At 46.6% G+C, this 20670-nt stretch overlaps 1 protein-coding gene across 1 annotated transcript in view; it reads left to right on the top strand.

Moving 5' to 3' along the window:
- Positions 1 to 20670, top strand: part of camta1a (calmodulin binding transcription activator 1a) — a gene marked incomplete at both ends in the record, with an annotated part of 432050 nt that overhangs the window by 203858 nt on the left and 207522 nt on the right. The window contains one exon of the mRNA XM_080734049.1: positions 1828 to 1899. Coding sequence (XP_080590175.1) covers positions 1828 to 1899 — 72 coding nt within the window. The remainder of the gene's footprint in view (positions 1 to 1827; positions 1900 to 20670) is intronic.

The following is a 20670-nucleotide window of genomic DNA, read 5'->3' on the forward strand; positions in this document are numbered from 1 at the left end:
GTTGTGTTGTTGTGTCTCTCTGCTCTCTGCCGGGGCTCGGCGGTGAAAAATGGTTCTCCCGGACGCATTTGCCAGATACCGGGGAGGGAGGCGTTATCTGAGAGCCGTGGGCTGGGCTCCCACCGCCGTAACGAGCCCCCAGGCGCCGGATTATCTGTTTACGATAAGGATATTAAGCCCTTTAGACCGGGGTACGCACATATCTGTGTCACCACTTCCAACCGTCATTTCATGCTTTAACTGTTGAAAAACAGCAGATCTACAAGCTCACGAGCTTGTAGATCTGCTATTTTTGATCAATCGTGAAAATGTGTGCAAATCTTTGAAGGCGTATATTTTTTAAACGCAGACATTTGAAACGCAAATCCTTCTTTCTCTCGGCCCCTGGAATTATGTATTTCCAGATGGGGGTCCGTGGTCAAATACATATAATTCTAGGTGGTCCTTGACGTGAAAACGTTTGAGAACCACTGACAGAGAAAACATAGTTTTTTTTTTCAGAAAACCGTTAAGATCGAGAAGATTTTTTTTAAGGTCCGAATCGGTTAATAACGCTGCGCTTTAGTTACTCGCCAGGGCCTTGGCCCGGCAGGGCGTGTGTGTAGAGTGTGTGTGTGTGTGTGTGTGTGTGTGTGTGTGTGTGTGTGTGTGTGTGTGTGTGTGTGTGTGTGTGTGTGTGTGTGTGTGTGTGTGTGTGTGTGTGTGTGTGTGTGTGTGTGTGTGTGTAAGGGGTGGTGGTGGTGAGGGGGGGGGGGGGGGGCAGCGGGCACCTGAATCATCCTGTCAGGAGCCCTCCCCGGACGGGATGGGGAGGGTGAAGAGGTGAAATAGAGGAGGAGGGTGGAGGAGGGGTGGAGGTGAGAGGAGTCACGCACAGCGATGCGGCGCGCATCACGAAACCTTACTCCAATTCCTCCTCATCTTCCTCATCATCGCATCCACCCACCCACCCAGGGGTGTCACAAGGTGGGGGAAAGTGGGACTGGGTTACCAGTGCCCAAGGTGGAGGGGCCTGGAATTATTTGACACTTTAGCTATTGAAAAATAGCAGATATCACAGCGCGGCACCGAGTGCCGCGTTGCGAGCTCGTAGATCTGCTATTTTTGGAGAAAAAAAATGCGTAAATCTTTGAGTGTGTATTTTTTTAAGCGAAGATTTGTAACTCAAATTTAGCTTCTGAGGGGTCCCTGGAACTAGATATTTTGAGATGGAGGTCCGTGGCATATCATTTTGGGGGTCCTTCACGTGAAATAGTTTGAGCACCACTGACATAGAAACACATATATATATATTTTTCAAAAAACCTTAGAAGGATTTGAAATATTCAAAGACACAAACTTTCACGATTTCTCAAAAATAGCAGATCTACAAGCTCGCAGCTCGAACCCTGTGAGCTTGTAGATCTGCTATTTTTCGACAGCTAAAGCACAAAATGTGAGTGAATCCTTGTACCCAGGGCCCAGAATTTGGTGCGACACCCCTGCACCCACACCCTTATAGTCTTCCTCCACCTTCCTCGTTTTTTAGTAGGACAATAGTTTTGACCATCTGCCAGGCTCTCCGCGGAGGACGCGTCCTCCTCGGGGGGAGAGAACGGGCGGGAGGGGGCGAAGCCGGGGTTGGTTCCAAAGGTCCCGGGTTAGGGTGCATCGCACAGGGCTCGGAGGAGAAGGAGAGGTCAGCCTATTGTACTGTCTGCCCCGCGTCCTGCTGAAGTGTAACGTCTGCCCTCTCTCTCTCTCTCTCTCTCTCTCTCTCTCTCTCTCTCTCTCTCTCTCTCTGTCTCTCTCTGTGTCTCTCGTCCTCTCTCTCTCTCTCTCGTATAGTGTCTGTACGGCTGCTACGTCCACTCGTCCATCATCCCCACCTTCCACCGTCGGTGCTACTGGCTGCTCCAGGTAAGAGAAACAAACGTCTCCTATGTCTCTCTCTCTCTCTCTCTCTCTTTCTCTCTCCTCCCCTGCTCTAAAGCAGGGGTCTTTAACGTTGTCAGGCCAAGGACCCCTTAGTTGAGAGAGAGATGAAGCAGGGACCCCCACAACCTGTTCATAGATTCCATATCCACAACTTTCCAACATCCCATCGTGCATTGCGCAGAATGTGCAGGCAGCTTCCGGCGCCGCAGCCGAGAGTGATCTACAAGCTCCAGGGGCGGAGCTACAGGGGAAGCAGCCGATGCAGTCGCATTAGGGCCCGGGGGGAAGGGGGCCCGCCACCGCTCGGGGGAAGAAAAAAAAACTAAAAAAAACTAAAAATAAAAAAAGAAATAAAACTTTTATTTTGAAATGCTTACCGGATTGAGAAGACACTCTATAAGCCTCATTCACGGCCCTCCCACTCAACAAATTTCTCAGCATCCCCCGGGTGCTGACATCAATCTGACATCTGACATCATCAAGGGGAAACTATAACAGAAATAGCTGGACTTAAAGCCAACAAATCATTATTTCGAACGGTAAAGTAAATTATAATGCTTTGTGGCTTTTACTATCTTGTGTTCTTGTTCATGCTCGCCATATTTTATACTGTACTATTCGGAAATTGCATTAAATTTGCGATTTCTGTGTTAACTCTATGGGCTTAGCAGGGTTTTACCCCTTCAAAACGTGACTTCAGCACCGGGGGGATGCTGAGTGGGCGGGCCGTGAATAAGGCTTATTGCCCCTCTTGACGAGTGCTACTGATTGCCCAATCTGATCAGTTGCTTGAGGACAGCTGTTTCCTGTTTACTTTTAGCGGTAGGCATGAAGAATTTTCTCTCTTCTGCTGTGAGTGACACCTGCCGTCTTTTTAGGGCTGTTATCGCTAGTTTTTTACAGTATGGCTCTGAAACTAATATCTGAGTTCTTTGGTGGGCCCGCCACCCAATTAAAAAAGAAAAAGAGTTGTAGGCTACAGAAGCAAGTAGGATATTGTTGATCAGTCCGTGACTCGATCAGAGGAGGAGGATTAACAGAATTTCCACTCAAAGTAATTAATAGCATTTATACCAGAGGTCTTCAACAGGGGGTCCTCAGACAAAGTTACTACAGGGGGTCCTCAAAATCTTCCAATCGTTTTTTATATTAACCACTTGAACCCTAGTGTCCATATTATACTGTCCAAAAATAGCAGGCTATTTTCGGCAAAGAGGTTTGTTGAGGGGAAAAGGACAAGTTTATTAGGTAATGACAGTTCAAGTGGTTAAATATCTGAAACACAAATTGACATGAATCCAAAATACACTGATGATTGTGCTGTCAAATGATTAAACTATGGAATCTCTGAAAAGGTTGTGGGGGTCCCTGCTTCATCTCTCTCTCAACTAAGGGGTCCTTGGCCTGAAAACGTTGAAGACCCCTGATTTATACTGTACCTATTGTGTTCTGATGGCCGCTGTTGCCTACTGTATTTTATTGTGTTGGCAGCCGCTGTGCTGCGCTGTTTCTGACCAATTTTGAAGGATCGGTCTGTCGGGGGGGGGGGGTGAAAACCTCGCATTTGGGCCCGGCGGGGGGTCGCTACGCCAGTGACAAGCTCACAACGGTTGCATCTGTGACGCGACGTGAGCTTGTATGTCTGCTGTTAACCGGAAGTGTCCCGCAAATAATGCTACAGTAAATTCTTGCGGAAACAGGTGGATAGTTTCAGCGTTTGACAGCACAATCTTCAGTGTATGTTGGATTCATGTCAATTGGCGTTTCAGATATAGTTAACCACTTGAGCAGTCAATACTTAATAAGCTTGACCTTTCACTCTGTACTTAGTCTGCTCTTTTTCCCCCTCTACACCAAACCTCTTTGCGTGTGAGCTTGTAGATCTGCTATTTTTGGCTAAAGTTCTGTGGACGTTAGCTTATAGGGTTAATAGAAAAAAGGAGAAAAAAAGGTTTCTATCACACAGAAATTTGGTTGACCCCTTGTAGTAACTCTAAGGAGCCCCTAGGGGTGCCGAGACTCCTGCACTAGTCCAAGACCCTCCCTTCCCCCACTCCCGTCACCCCCCCACCCAGAGGCGGCCCCTCTTCAGACACAACTGGAATGGCTTGGCGAACGCCGATATTGGTTTCCATTTATTGCCGACATCTCCTCTTGACAGCCCCCGCGTCAGACAGACATCAGCCTCTCCCCCCAAAGCCCCCCGCCACCCCACAACACCCCCTCCCTCTCTCTCGCTCTCTCTCTCTCTCTCCGGGCCTCCATTTCCCCTTATCTCGCACCCGGTCGTTCGCCTCTTCTTTGTGATGGCGTTGCGCTCCCACGCGCACGGCCATCCAATATGCGCGCGGCGATGTGCTTGTATCTCCCGTCCGGCTAAAAAGCTTCTCCCCCCCCCAGTCTAACAGCCTGCGGTGATGGGCTGTAAAAGTGTGATGGGGTAGAGATGGGTGGGGGGGGGCGAGAGGGGAGGGCCGTAGCGGAGCCCTCTTCTCGCCGCCGCTCGTCAAACGTCCGCGCGGACTCGAGAGCGGCTGTAAATAGGTCTTTGATCACTCCCTCATCTCCCCGTTCCACCTTTAGCACGCCGGCCATTATTGTTCACTGCTAGACAGACACCCAGGTACACACACTGCCTCACACACGCGCACAAGCACACACACACATGCATGTATGCGCACACGCATGTTATGAGTACACGCTCGCGCACATTGGTCTAGTTAAAGGTGGGGGATTTTAGAAAAGCTAATTATATCATGAACTCTGCTCCTACAGATTTCGGCGTAAAATCACGCAAATTGGATGGCAACAACCATCTCTCACATGCCCCTCTTCTAGCGCCACCATCAGGCCGATTTTTGCAAAACACATTTTTGGACACTGCTCCTACAGATTTTGCCCTAAAATCACGCAAAGCGGTACACAGTATCTCTACAGTCATGTCATCAACATGGATCTGTCCCATTTCCCATATTCCCTCCTGATTGGCTACCATTGCCTTCTAAAGTTTGTGTATGCGACGTGACGGTCGCTTATCTCCCGATTAGGGAGTCTTACTGGTATCAGAGCTTGATGTTGAAGGCGATAATTTCTTTGTGTTATTTTTCATTTCTATACCGAGTGGCTCAGAGAGCGTCTGTCTGGAGATAATCTTGCAAACCGCTGGACTGATCATCAGCCCTGAATTACTTGTGCGCATTGCCAGTATGCCACACATATGCCCCCCCACTTACAGTATGTTTAAGGTTTTTTGGAAATATCACACTTTAATTCTATAATAGAAGTCAACGGGCCTCGGATAGGCCATATACGTCACACAGTGGAGAAGTCATGGTTGATTAACCTCACATGAAGTCCCAGGTCCCCATTGGAGCATCCCAAGAGTCTCATGATTTTATTTTATTTTCCTTTTTTTTTGTGCTGCTGCCATCCACCCCTCTCCTTTCTTCTCCTCCCCTGCTCCCTCTCCCTCCCTCCCTTCTCTTTGGTTCTCTCTCTCTCTCTCTCTCTCTCTCTCTCTCTCTTTCTTTGGTTTGCCGGATCGGATGCTTCCTTCAAGTCTAATTCAGATCTAATGGAGCCCAGCCGAGGGATTAACCATAACCCCCCAGCCCCCGCCCCCACTGTGCCAGGTGGAAGCACATCAAAGCTCTCCCTGACACTGATACGCACGCGTGCACCCGCCCGCCCACGCACGACACGCCAAACAGCAACACACAGACAAGCAACAGTCTGCGTCATGGAAAAACCACCTCATAATAAAACATATAAATATTATTTGAAAACGCATGTTATTGCGACCGCAGGGAGCAGTTTAGTGTGAAAACATGCAGCAGTTGTGTCACGCTAAGCTGTTACCCTTGCCTGTCACACTGTGTCACGCTAAGCTGTCACACCCACACTACTATGCTCTTTGACACCTCCTAAAGGCAGCTTGCTGTAACTAGACCTGTAATCAGTGTTAAGCCTGTTCAGTTGTGGAAGATCAGCTCAATTGATGTCCAGCACACCTGAAACTCCTGATCAGTTTGGTTGAGTGTCTCAAAGTGTACAGATCTCCTCTGCCCTTTTCCTCCTCATGTGTGCTTTGAAGAGCCTTTGCTTGTATGTTTACATGCAGTTATGCTCGCCTGCACGCAATATGTATCGTCAATTAATGTCCGCCCCACCATGTCTCATATCGTCGTTGTCCGATGAAAACCTTGTATGTCCACAACTGTTCGTTTTGCATTTATCTTTTTAAAAATGATATAAACTAGTGAAAAGTGTTTTCACTACTTTTGTGTCACAGCCTTGTATGATGAAGCAGGGCTTTACTTTGCGAAAGAACGTACACATTTGAAACTTGGAGATACGAGGTTTCCACCCGACATCGACGATATGCATTTGTTGACGTCTTTCTTTTTTGCCATTTTTTAAAATCTTTAGGTAAGTCTAAATACCGGTAGTCAAATTAGCTGGTACTCCCTGCGGTCGCTACTAGACCTTAGGGAGTGTTACTTACTTACTTGTTTGTTGTGAGCTGCCTGCATCTATATAAGCTTGCACGTGTGAGTCATGATGTATACGTATCCATGTATTTCGATACGTTTAGATCCGTTGATATGTCCCGTGTTTACTTGCGCTCTCTCAGCCATGCAGGACACAAGTGGTGTACTGTATCAATCGATGGTCCAGCACCGTAGCGGTGTGCTTGAAGGTCTTTCGGTCCAGAAGTAGTTAATAATCTCTCTGTTTACCTCAGAGCATGGGTCAACAGCAGCCGGGGTTAGCGGACCAGGACCTCCAGGTCCTTGACCTTCACCACCTCTTGTTGTTTTTTAGTCCATCTCCACTCCTCTAAGACATTAAAACCTTGTTTAAAACCTTGTAATAAAACGCCATCTGTGTCACGTAACCACTTTAAACATTGTTTTGTATACTTTGGCCATTCAAAAATAGCAGATATACAAGCAGGGACATGCTGGGCCCCTGATTCAGCCACGGAAAAAGAGTTGGAGAGGCCCTCATTGCGCGCTATAGAGAGATCTCTCTCTCTCTATAGCGCTGCTGCTACTCAAAGATTTGCCATTTCAGATCATGACAAGTGACAAGCCAGTGGGCCAATTACATGAGTTATATTTCGTTGTTGTCGGGTGGAAATGTCCAAAACCGTTTGTTTTGTATTTATCATTTTAAAAATGATTTAAACTAGTGAAAACAGCCGATCTACAAGCACACAACGCCTCGCACCGCGAGGGGTTGTGTGCTTGTAGATCTGCTGTTTTCACTACTTTTGTGCGACAGCCTTGTATGATAAAGCAGGGCTTTGCTTTGCGAAAAAATCTACAAATTTGAAACTTGGAGATACGAGGTTTCTGCCCGACAGTGACCATTTACTTTGTTGGCCGCCCAGCCCCCAAAATGGAACGAAGGCCGACATTTTATGTATTTATTTTTTCCTAATGGCCGGCCAGGACCGGCCGGGAATGAACCGGCCGCTCGGGAGTTGTCCCGCTTTTCCCAATGGCCAGCACGTCCCTGTATACAAGCTCACAGCGCGGCACCGAGTGCAGCGCTGTGAACTTGTAAATCTGCAATTTATTTTAAAAACATGTCTGCAAATCTTTGAATATTATATTCTTTTAAAGCGAACTCCGATCTTTAACTCAAATCGTTACTTATCCCCATTATGCCAGCTGGCCTATCCACAGCTTTCCAACATCCCATCGTGCATTGCGCAGAATGGGCAGCTTCCGGCGCCGCAGCCGAGAGTGATCTAACAAGCTCACAACGGTTGCATCTGCGACGCGACGTGAGCTTGTATGTCTGCTGTTAACCGGAAGTGTCCCGCAAATAATGCTACAGTAAAGTCTTGCGGAAACAGGTGGATAGGGCAGCAACTTGCATCTGTCTTTGGCCATCTTCTCTATGGTCCCATCAGCTCAGCTTGTCTTGCTGGAGCTCCTTCTCGATTGTCCTGCGCCATGTTATTTTAGGCCTCCCGTTCTTCCTTTTGCCCTCCGGGGTCCAGTGTAATGCCACTCTTGGGATTGTGGTGATGTTCATTCTGAGGACATGGCCAATCCAGGTCCACCTGCGTCTATTGATTATACGGTGCATGTCGTCTTGTTGGGTGATGTTGAGGAGGTTCTTGTTTGAGATGGTCTTGAGCCAGAATATACGCAGGATTTTGCGCAGGCATGAGGTGTGGAAAGTGGATAGTTTATGGATGTCGCTTTCTGTGGTTTTCCAGCATTCTGCACCGTATAGCGTATATAGATTTGGTAGATCTGGAGTTTTGTTTTGGTGCTGTGTTGTATTGGCTTGACTTCCAGGTTTGTTTAAGTCGTATGAAGGTTGTACATGCTTTGTTGGGAGTGCCTGGAACAAAATATTTTAAATGCCCATGTGGTGTCAACGCGTCAAACTCTTTGATGTCGCTGGAGGCCCGCAACGCATTTGACACGTTTACTGTATTTACAGTAACAATATTAAATCTAACCGTAAGGTCGGGGCATTTCTCAAACTTTAAAGCCCTTTATCTCTGATGTATGTTTTTATGGCTAAAACTCAACTCATTTATGGCAAAATGACCAAATTATGATTGGCTAACAATAGCTTTAGGCTACACTGGCCCATACAGGGTGAGTCACAACAACATCCTGTCTACGGTCATGTGATCAAGTGATGTCATCACGCATGCACTGACGCAACGGAGCCCTATAGAATACAATGGAGGCGGATGGGAGAGATTTGGGCACTTAGAGGGGATGGCTCTGGCGCCATCTAGGGCACCATATGTGTTAAGATGGGGGTCCGTTGTCAAATTATTCTAGGGGTAAAAACGTTGAATAAAACTGAAAAAAAAAAAGTTTTTCAGAAGATGTTTTAGGTATTTTTCAGTTCGTAATGGTCTAACACTGACTCACGAGGGCATGGTGTTTGTAGCAGACGTGTTAACAGTTATACATCACCCCCAAAACGGAGGAAAAGGTAATCACCGCATAACTTTCACGTGCAGCAGCAGCAGCCTTCAAGTGAGCTCAGAAACGTAGCAGCGCAGATGGAGAGCTGCGATACGGGCTCTGGGTTGGCAGGAAACTCCAGCCATGATGACACCAGAGGTAAAGGATTACCGTGCTTTTCTACAGTGTTTCGTTGAAGATGGATATTTATTTTTATTTCAGTACACTCCAGCACCACACGCTCTCTGCCCACACACACACACACACACACACACACACACACACACACACACACACACACACACACACACACACACACACACACACACACACACACACACAGGGGCGTCACAAGGGGGGGAAAGTGGGACTGAGTTACTAGGTGTAGGGGCCTTAATTATTGTATACTTTAGCTATTGAAAAATAGCAGATCTACAAGCTCACAGCACGGCACCGAGTGCCGCGCTGCGCGCTTGTAGATCTGCTATTTTTGAAAAGTCGTTAAAATGTGTGGAAATCTTTGAATATATGTATTTTTTTAAAGCGAACATTTGTAACTCAAATTTTGCTTCTGTGGGGGTCCCTACTAAATATTTTGAGATGGGGGGTCCGTGGCCAAATACATATAATTTTGGGGGTCCTTCACACGAAAAGGTTTGAGCACCACTGACATTGAAACATAGGTTTTTCAATGTCAGCGGTGCCGTGCTGCGAGCTTGTAGATCTGCTATTTTTCAATAGTTAAAGCATAAAATAACGCAGTGAATCCTTGTACCCAGGGCCCAGTATTTGGTGCGACACCCCTGCACACACACACACACACACACACGCACGCACGCACACACACACACACACACACACACACACACACACACACACACACACACACACACACACACACACACACACACACACACACACACACACACACACACACACACACACACACACACTCTCTCTCTCCCTCCATCTCTCTCCATCTCTCAGTGGTATGTGTTGCTAGTCTCCCAGCACCCTGGGTACCATTTGCTGTGTCCATATGTGAGACGTGCGGGCGGGCAGTGTAGTCTGTCAACAGAGGAGGCTGGAAGCTCCCCGAACGCCGACAGGGAAAAGGTCAGCAGTGAGTGAAAAATGTAAATATTCAAGAGAGAGACACGGGGAGGGAGAGAGAGAGAGAGAAACAGACAGATAGGGGGAGAGACAGATTAACCCATTTAGGGCCTAGAATTATTGAATGCTTTAACCAGTGAAAAATAGCAGATATACAAGCTCACAGCACGGCACCGAGTGCCGCGCTGCGAGCTTGTAGATCTGCTATTTTTGAAAATGTCGTGAAAATGTATGCAAATCTTTGAATAGATGTATTTTCAAAGCGAACGTTTGTAACTCAAATTTTGCTTCTTGGGGGGTCCCTGGAACTAAATATTTTGAGATGGGGGTCCGTGGCCAAATACATATCATTCTGGGGGTCCTTCACATGAAAGTGGTTTGAGAACCACTGACATAGTAGTCTCTCAAGAACAGACTAACTGAGCTCCATTTAAGTGAAAAGGACCTTTTCTTTGACGATGGCTGGCCAGATTGCTGACATAGAAACATAGGTTTTTAAAAAAATCTTAGAAGGATCCAAAAGACACTTATAGAATCGGGTCAAAATTCTAATTTTCACGATTTTTCAAAAAATCGCTGCGCGGCACTCGGTGCCGCGCTGCGAGCTTGTATATCTGCTATTTTTCAATAGTTAAAGCATAAAATAATAACACACTATAATGTGTACCCGTTCTGAATAGGTTAAAATAACTCCTGCCGTGCAACACAGACAGAGGAGAGACGGCTATGGGCAGAGGACAGTCAGAAGAGAGGCAGAGGGAGAGAGAGCATGGGCGTCAATTGGGTATGGCAGGGGTATGCAGCTGCCATACCCTGGGTCCAGGGGGGAAAATAAAAGTTACTTTTAAATATAAATCCATGAATGTCTTTGTGTCTATCTGCGCTGGTTATTATGTTGTTAAATTACAGTAAAATAACTACAAATGCAAAATTTAACAAAACGGTCACTTTAACAAGGTATTATAATTATATTCTCCACACTTGTATTCTCCCCATCTTGACAGAAGTTTAGCTGCACTTGAACAACCGTTCCAGGCTGCCATATCCAGCCCAAGAAACCGTAGAAACCTGTGTAAAAAACGGACAAAACTCGTTTTTTTTTTAAACATTGTGAAAATAGCCGATCTACATGTTCACAACGCCTCGCAGCGCGAGGCGTTGTGAACATGTAGATCTGCTATTTTCACAATAGAATCGTGTTATACAAAATGTACTGTAATGCCTCTTTTCAATGAGGACTCCCATCTTTGCCATACCCTAGCTTTTGCTGAACTGACGTCACTGAGAGAGAGAGAGAGAGATGTGAGAAAAAAAGTTCACCCAAAAAACTGAAAAACTACGGCAAGAAAAGTGAAAGCTGAAGTAGACACCAGAGACAAATATAGAGGTAGAGAGGTTTGAAGGGAATGATCTATGTGCCGAACGAGACAACAGAAGAGAGGATCAGATATAGGTGTGTGTGTGTGTGTGTGTGTGTGTGTGTGTGTGTGTGTGTGTGTGTGTGTGTGTGTGTGTGCGTGTGCGTGTGCGCGTGCGCGCGCGCGCGCGTGTGTGTGTGTATGTCTTCTTATCCCATCCTTATCCAGTCTTTATTGAGTCAAAGCCACGGTAATGAGACAGGGGGATAGGGTGGTCTTCTCTCCGTTCTCTCGTTCCGCTCATTTTCTTTTGTTCTCTTCTTCGACCCATCTTCTCAATCATTTCACTCCACTCCTCTCTCTTCGTGGCGCTGCACCACTTTAAAATGCATCAGGGGGGGCCCTGTCCAATGGCAGGGACCCCCGACAAAAGTACCCGGCACAATTATCTGGGGCTGCTACACAATGAGCCCAAATTGCAGCCGAGGCTGGGCCGGAGAGAGAGAGAGAGAGAGAGAGAGAGATGCATCCAGAGAGGGAGGAAGAGAGAGACAGAGAGACAGAGGGAGAATGAGAGAGAGAAAGAATGAGACTGAAAGTGAAAGGTAAAAGAGCCAGAGTATCAAAGACAGGGGGAGCAGGCACGTGCACACATAGACATCAAAGGGGGCTTGAGCCCCTGCCCTTTTACCCATATGTAAAAAGTGCCCTCTCCAGACCATGAACGCAGTTTTTACTGTGTTGAAAGAAATGCAAATGCCCCTCTTTCCATGCCATACCTGAAGGCAGCATTCTAGAGAGTTGCCTCGTCCAAACTCTCCTGAACGTGAATCCAGCATCTTATGTTGAAAGAATTGCCCTCTCTGTGTAGAAATCCATGCCGTTACGCCACATCTCCAGTATCGGCTTAATTATGCGTAGGCTATTTTCGTTATCAAGCACCGAAAATAGCTGACCTCCAAGCTCACAATGCGTTGCGCTGTGACGCGTTGTGACGCGTTGTGAGCTTAGAGGTCTGCTATTTTCGATATTCCCACTAAAAGGCCCCTTTAGAAATGTCAGCCCCTGCCTCTCTAACATTCTCTGCACGTCCCTGAGGGGGAGAGAGAGAGAAAGAGAGAGAGAGATGTGCCCAGAACAGGCTGTGTTATTTACCAGTCTACACAGCAACCAAGTTCTCATTCCAAGACGCCAGAGACACACAATGACCCTCAGAGGGATTATTTTGTTGAAACAGTGTCAGCCAGACCTCCCCCGGATGCTCGTGAGCATACATATGCACACTGGTGCGTCCACGACGTTGCGTGTGTATATATATCGTCGTTGTCGGGTGGAAACCTTGTATGTCCAAAAGCGTTGGTTTTGTATTTGTAATTTAAAAAAATTAACTAAACTAGTGAAAACAGCCGATCTAGAAGCTTGTAGATCTGCTGTTTTCACTACTTTTGTGCGACAGCCTTGTATGATGATGCAGGGCTTTACTTTGCGAAAAAACGTACACATTTGAAACTTGGAGATACGAGAGGTTTCTGCCCGACAGTGACGATGTGCCGTTGTTTCCTGTTGAGATTGGCACATTTCACCCAGGTTTTTTTTTTATCTCACTCACGTCACTTTGTCTGCTGACCTCACTCAGCAACGAAATAAAACAGGGGAAAAAAATGATAATAAACAAAACAATTCACAGGAGGCAAGCAGTGATCACCCTATGACGTGCACTGCAATGTAGTTTCAGATGCACCACTACATTGCAGGCGTTTTTGAGAGCAAAAAAAATAAGAAGACACGTGTGACGCGTGTGATCTGGGCAGCTTGCCCCAGGAAATGTGCCAACTTCTACAGGGAACAACGGTATATATGCACTCACGAGCATGACCTTGCCCACGCACGTCGCACGTGCACACAAACAAGACCTGCTGATCTGGCCACGTGCACGTTTTGAATCTCTGCTTTGATTCGTTCGTGGTGGCCCACCGATTGATGGGCGCGTGGCGCGTTCCCCCCTTCTCTTGTTTAGTGCTAATCAAATGTAATTCCAACGCGCCTCTCCATCAAATCACAACAACGGCAGAGTTTTGGCGGCCGGCAGGTGGGGCCACAGAGTTAGGGGATAATTATGATATTAATACTGGGGGTGGGGGAGGAGGGGGGGGGTTGGAGTCTGAAAGAAAACGTCACCTGTCACCTGTCACAGACAGACAGGTCCTGTCCCACTTTCTCTCCTTTGGAGAGAGAAGTAGAGGAGAAAGGGATGAGATAATGAAATGAACAGCAAGGCAGGAGAGGCTGCATGCTGACAACCTTGTTTCTTCACTTCACTCATTTTTCCTCTCTCTTTCTCTCTCTCTCTCTCTTTCTCTCTCTCTCAGTGGCGTCAGTTCAGCAAAAGCTAAGGTATGGCAACATGACTGGTGTCTTGCACGCGCGCCTTAGCGTGCGTGCAAGACACCAGTCATGTTGCCATACCTTATAACAACAGACATGATACTTATTTTTCCCCCCTGTTTCTACGGTTTCTTGGGCTGGATATGGCAGCCTGGAGCGGTTGTTCAAGTGCAGCTAAACTTGGCATAGTAGGCCTAAACGTGCCACAATTAACAATAATGAATTGCACCTGTGCAGCTGACCTGCGGAACCTGGGAATATACCATTCTGTCAAGATGGGGAGAATACAAGTGTGGAGAATGTTATTATAATACCTTGTTAAAATGACCATTTTGTAAAATTTTGCATTTGTAGTTATTTTACTGTAATTTAACAACATAATAACCAGCACAGATAGACAAAGAGACATTCATGGATTTATATTTAAAAGTAACTTTTATTTTCCCCCCTGGACCCAGGGTATGGCAGCTGCATACCCCTGCCATACCCAATTGACGCCACTGCTCTCGCTCGCTCTCTCTCTCTCTCTCTCTCTCTCTCTCTCTCTCTCTCTCTCTGTCTCTCTCTCTCTCTCTGGATCACCCACTTTGGACGACCGGTCCAGTTAGTCTCGGTTTAATTCGAATACATGACAACTTGCGATGATTCACAACACGTTATTAATCGCGCTTATTAATTTCCTGCGGGAAAGGGCGGAGCAATTTCCCTATGAGATTATTATCAGTGGAAAATCATCACTTAATAGGGGAATGCCGCAACTTACCGGGTTTGTGAAAATGTCTATGGTCTTCAGCTTAAAGGAGTAGTTCACCCCCAAAATGACTTTTTTTTTCTATTGATTACTCATGCCATGGAGAGTTGAGTTCAATAATATTTTTTTTGGTATTATTAGTCGCATTCCTAAGACAAAAAATAAATTTTAATACATTTACTCCCATTGATTCCGGATGGGAACCCAAATGCAATTGGGTACCCATTCGGAATCAATGGGGGTAAATGTATTGTGATGAAATTTGTGCGACTAAAACAAAAAAAAATATTATTGAACTCAACTCTCCATGGCATGAGTAATCAATAGAAAGAAAAAAGTCATTTTGGGGGTGAACTACTCCTTTAATCTGCTCAATGCTGCCATATCGCCCAGAATATGAACGTGCTGATGTTTACAGGTGATGAAGTCTGATTTACCACACGCATGTCTCTGGTTCTGAAACAAGGGACTATGTTTTGAAACTTTTACCTCAAAGTCTTTTGGCCAACTTTATTTTATTATCTTAGTACTTTTTCATAAACACTTTGTTTTCAATCGCTATTTAAAATGAATGATCAAGTAGCTATGTTTCTAGGCTTTCCACTGGTTATACAGAGTGAAGACCAGCTCCAGCCAATAGCATTAATTTGATTAGTTTCCGTGTTAATTTCTGGGGCGGATATAGACTTCATTTACGATCTGTAGAAACCAATGGTGTGACGCAGTCCATTTCCTTTTTGCAGTCTATGTGTGTCATGCCACATGCTCTGACTCCGACTGCTCAAGGAGAGTTGATATCGCCGCAAAGTCCCTGTCCGCCACCAATCAGCGGCAGCTACAGGCGGGCTCTGTTACCTCTATGGGCGGGCTCTGAGCGGCTCTGAGCCAATAGAGTCTGACTGTAGACCACAGAAACCCAGGAAGGCGGATTCTGGGTGTAACGTCATGCAGACAGGCCAATATGAGTGGTTGGAGTTGGCACTCCCAGACTGTGATAGACAGACGGCCCCATCCAATCACCTGCTAAATAACTTGAAAAAATGGCCCGCCCCTTACATCGGTTTTGCCTGAGCGATCCCAGATGGCGGAGTCAGGTTATCATGCTCGCTGTCTGTGGTCCTGATCTGAATCCCTGTGCAGAGCTATGCAGCTCTGGCCGTGGTCCTGAAATGTTTGCTGAGCAGTGCTACACTGCACTCTACTGCACTACACTCTGTCCATGCAATGTTGTGTGCAGCACCACGTAGCCCTGTCCAAGGTGCTGAAACGCCTGCTCCTTCTACTACACAGCAAAGGGACTTTTTAATGTTTTCATTGTGTGTGTGTGTGTGTGTGTGTGTGTGTGTGTGTGTGTGTGTGTGTGTGTGTGTGTGTGTGTGTGTGTGTGTGTGTGTGTGTGTGTGTGTGTGTGTGTGTGTGTGTGTGTGTGTGTGTGTGTGTGTGTGTGTGTGTGTGTGTGTGCGCGCGCGCGTGTGTGTGTGTGTGTGTCTGAGTGGGGTGGGGGGTACTTGGCATGTTTTATGAACAACTGAACACGTGAAGTTGCCATTTTGCCAACTATTCTAGGCATATGTCCGTTACAGTTTACAGTTTACGGTTTAGGCATTTAGCAGACGCTTTTATTTCAAAGCGACTTACAATAAGCAGGTAATACATCAATATAATAAGCAAGATAATATGTCAATACATCAACAACAATACAACAAATGCATACAAATGTCAATCTCGAAAAAATAATAATAATAACATAGGTAGACCACGCACCTAATCAGAAGAAAAACTTGTAAAACCTATAAATGCTATCTAGCTTCATGTGTGGTCATTGAGGGAAGGGGAGTGTTACAGTAGTGCTATGGGTTTAGGTGGAGTTTGAAGAGGTAAGTCTTCGGTCCACGGCGGAAGCTAGGGAGTGAGTCTGTTGTTCTAAGTGCGACAGGGAGTTTATTCCACAGTTTGGGGGCAGGAGGGCCCCCAAACTGTTCTCTCACTCTCCTGTAATTTGAGACACTAGTGCAGTCTACTGGCGATCTTTATTATTATGTTTCTCTCTCTGGCTTTTGGGCTTTTGGGCCCTAAATTATGATTATTGATAGGGTCGGGCCGGGCTTCGGGCCGGCAAGGCCAGGCCTTAATTTTCAGGCCCGTTGTGAACTCTAGTGGGGGGTTGAGTTGTTCTATCAAGCAACCTTCCTGAGCTTTTGAACTCGCCCCGCCACTCACCACTCATAACAATCCCACGTCTCCGCCGTCGACAGATCAATACACCTGGCTAATCCTGTCAGCACGATCACAAGCCCGGTTTCCAACACGTGTACTCCTCATCAAGCCTTCGACACCAGCTCCCAGCGAGGGGAGGCTTCAACTTCTCCGTGGGCTAATTGAATGCGAAAAGTTGAACTGCTCCGTTCTTGGCCGTGGTTGTACCTCCATGGGTGGGTGTTGGGTGGATGTAAAGGCGGGATCGCTTGCAGACCCGGAGTCGGACATGCCTGGAGGCTAAAGGCAGACAGATGGATCCTTCATAATATCTACCGCGGTTTCTTCTATTCATTCCAATCAGTTTAGTTTGCGGGCTTGCGTCGAGCTCGCCGAGAGACAGGTGCCGGAGCCAGCGAGTAGTCCCAGTGTGACGTGCGATGATGGAGCCCGGCTGTCAGGTCCAGATTGGCGTCAGATATACAATACAGTGAAAGCCCAGACTGTACTGTATGCAAGCCTCTGTAATGAATATTTCACCCCAAATAAATCATGGATGAGGGCCAGGCAGGCTACTGTTCCGTTGATTTCGCCCCGCAAACGCCAGAGAGAACGGCGAAAGCCTGGCGAGGGTTTTTGACTGGCTGTCTACAACCTCGGGGCAAATGGAGGCGGTAGAAATATAATTGCCCTCAGCGATGCAAGGCTGTTGTTTGAATCAAACGGAGAATGCAGCAGTAGTTTGGGCTGGTATATGATATCAGATGTATATGGATCTGACTCCCCAGGCCTGCACTGCTGTTAAACTCAAAATCAACTCGCAATTCTGGCAGGGAACGTGGGTGGATGCAGTATGTCAGTGTATGGATTGTGTGCGTGTGCGCATTTGTATTTGTGTCTCTTGAGTTGGCACGCATGGTGTGCGTGTGTGTGCAGGGGCGTCACAAGGAGGGGGGGGGGGGGGGGGGAGTGGGACTGAGTTACTAGGGCCCAAGGTGGAGGGGCCTTCATTATTTAACTATAATAACTATTGAAAAATAGCAGATATACAAGAGTGCCGCGCTGCGAGCTTGTAGATATGCTATTTTTGAAAAGTCGTGAAAATGTGTGCAAATCTTTGAATATGTGTACTTTTTAAGCGAACATTTGTAAAACAAATTTTGCTTCTTGGGGGGTCCCTGGAACTAAATAGTTTGAGATGGGAGTCCGTAGGCAAATACGTATCATTTTGGGGGTCCTTCACACTCAGTTGTATATCTGCTATTTTCAATAGTTAAAGCACAAAATGAGTGAATCCTTGTACCCAGGGCCCAGAATTTGGTGTGACGCCCCTGTACGCGTACGTGTATGTGTGTGTGTGCGTGCGTGCGTGCGTGCGTGTGTGTGTCTGTCCGGGCCCCTGTGGTGTCTCAGCCTTGCGGCGAGAGATCACGGCGCTGTCTGCTGCATGATGCTTCTGGCAGAGCCCCGCTATCACCACCATGAGGGGAACAGCTGTTTGGTGTGCGTGCGCGCGTGTGTGTGTGTGTGTGTGTGTGTGTGTGTGTGTGTGTGTGTGTGTGCGTGCCATGCTGTCCCCGTGGCTCCCATCATCTCCTTCTCCTGCTCCTCTATATGTACACGTCCACAGACATTCCCACACCTCCTTTTCTCCTGTCTAGTCATGTCCTTACCTCCTTCTTTCTCTCCTCTTTGCGCTGCTGTTTACTTTCAGGTAAACATGAACAAAAAGTTCCCCAAAAACAGTAAACCGCTGACCTCTAAACCAGTGTTTCGAAAACTTTCAAATGTCAAGGTCTCCCCTAGCTCTGGTCCATCGCGTCACCTCCAGACAGACCTGTCGGCAAATGGCTAGACCGGGATTTCTCAGCCCCTACGAGCGCTCAACTTCAGTCAAAATAAACTAAACTACTTCACTACTCACCAAACCAAAGGTAGTTTTGCGTTGTTGAAAGTCTATTCTCCGCCGTGGGAAACCTCTTAGCACCCCACCCAATCTGCAAAATACATTATTTTTGTCATGAAATAAAACGCACCCACCTCGAGCCACCCAGCGGACACCGCAGACACAACGGTTCACAACCCGGAAATAAGCTGCGGTCGAGTTGGATGTGTTTTATTTCATGACAAAAATAATGTATTTTACAGAGTGGGTGGGGTGCTGAGGGGTTTACCGCCGTGGAGAATAGACTTTCAACAACTCAAAACTACCTTTGGTTTGGTGAGCAGTGAAGTAGCTTTGTTTATTTTGACTCAAGTTGAGCGCTCGTAGGGGCTGAGAAATCCCGGTCTATTCATTTGCTGACGGGTCTGTCAGAGACTCTCTGGAGTTGACACGAGCTAGGTCTCCCCTTGACCAAAGGAACCCTGACGGGTTCATTTGGTTCCATTTGTACACTGTCAGAGTTACAGACTTGCATGGGTCAATTTAGACCCTCCTAAAGGAACCAACAGAGTCCCTGGAATCCACTTTGAGAACCACGGCTCTAAACAAATGTAAGGTCAGACTGCTATATAATGAACTACATTAAGTAAGTAAGTAAGTACATTTTATTTATATAGCGCCTTTCGAAACAAAGTTACAAAGTGCTTTGCAGTGGACACAATATAGACATTAATACAAGTTAAACAAGGTCAAGCTAAAACAAAAGGGTAAAAATACAAAACCCGAGCAGATAAGGCCAGTAAAAACGTCACAAAGTAAAACGTATTTGAAACAGATGTGTTTTCAGCAAACGTTTAAAACTGTCGACTGACTCAGCATTTTCTAAAGCCAAACCCTATAGCTTCCCCATGGCATCACGCTGCAACATGTTTTGGAGCTTGTAGATAGGCAGTTGTCGGCAAAGAGATATGGGTGTAGCCCAAAATTACACATTTGTACTGGGGACCCCTCCCCCGACAAGCACTATAGATTTAGTTTGACTCGGTTCTTTGGAAACGGCCGAACTAATAGCTCACACAATGTTTGCCTCTTTCTGACATAATATTTGACAATCTATACTATAATTTTGCAAATGTCTGTCTGAGTGAGTGTCTGTCTGTCTGTCTGTCTGTCTGAGTGTCTGTCTGTCTGTCTGAGTGTCTGTCACAGCGTTTCTCCTCAGTGGCTGGAGCAATTGATCTGAAATCACATCACCATTAGCATATGAACACACCTGACATAACTGTGAAGCCCGTTTGTCACTTTCACAAATCATATGCTGTATATTAGCATTTGTATGGTGTAACTACTATCTATTCTGCATCTAGCATGAGGCATATCTATTCTGCATCTAGCATGGGGCAACATGTTTAACCAGCTCTGTGTGTGTGTGTGTGTGTGTGTGTGTGTGCGTGTGCGTGCGTGTGTGTGCGTGTGTGTGTGTGTGTGTGTGTGTGGGTGGGTGGGCGGGGGGGGGGGGTGTTGGCTGGCCCTCTTTCAGATGTTGTCATGTAGATCGGTACACAGTATCTCTGTAAAAGCCGTCCGCACTTGCCCGTACTTGCCTCGACCACCAATTAGCCGACCGTCTATTCCCGTACTTTCCCGTAATTTATGAAATTAATCATAATTTTTTGAAAAATACAGTTGCCGGCCGTGCTCTGTCTCTTTAAGAGACCTTGTGCAATGGGATCACGTCAGAAACGTGATGACGTCATCGGCTGGCTCTGCCACTGGGTCCATGAGCGGCCATTACGGCCCCTTGTTATCTGTATGGAGCAGGCTGGCTAGCGCACCCTCTCGTCTTTTTCCATCAGACGACAGACGAAATCAAGCCTTCGGAATGAATGGATTGCATTGGATTAGATCGATGTGCGTGCACAGAAGACGGATTGTATTTTTGGGTGCTGTTTATTATCGCTGTTTTCCCCGTATCGCTCCATGTTAATGACCGGAGGAGATCTGCCTTCTAGACCATCAAAATAAGGTTGGCCAACAAAAAAAACTCTGTTTGCTGGCTTGCACGGAGCGATCCGATTGTGTTATGATTTCGTGCTTTGCTTTTTTAAAACATGTTTA

This window comes from Nannobrachium achirus (genome assembly GCF_963921795.1).
Source record: "Nannobrachium achirus genome assembly, chromosome: 9".
NCBI lineage: Eukaryota > Metazoa > Chordata > Actinopteri > Myctophiformes > Myctophidae > Nannobrachium > Nannobrachium achirus.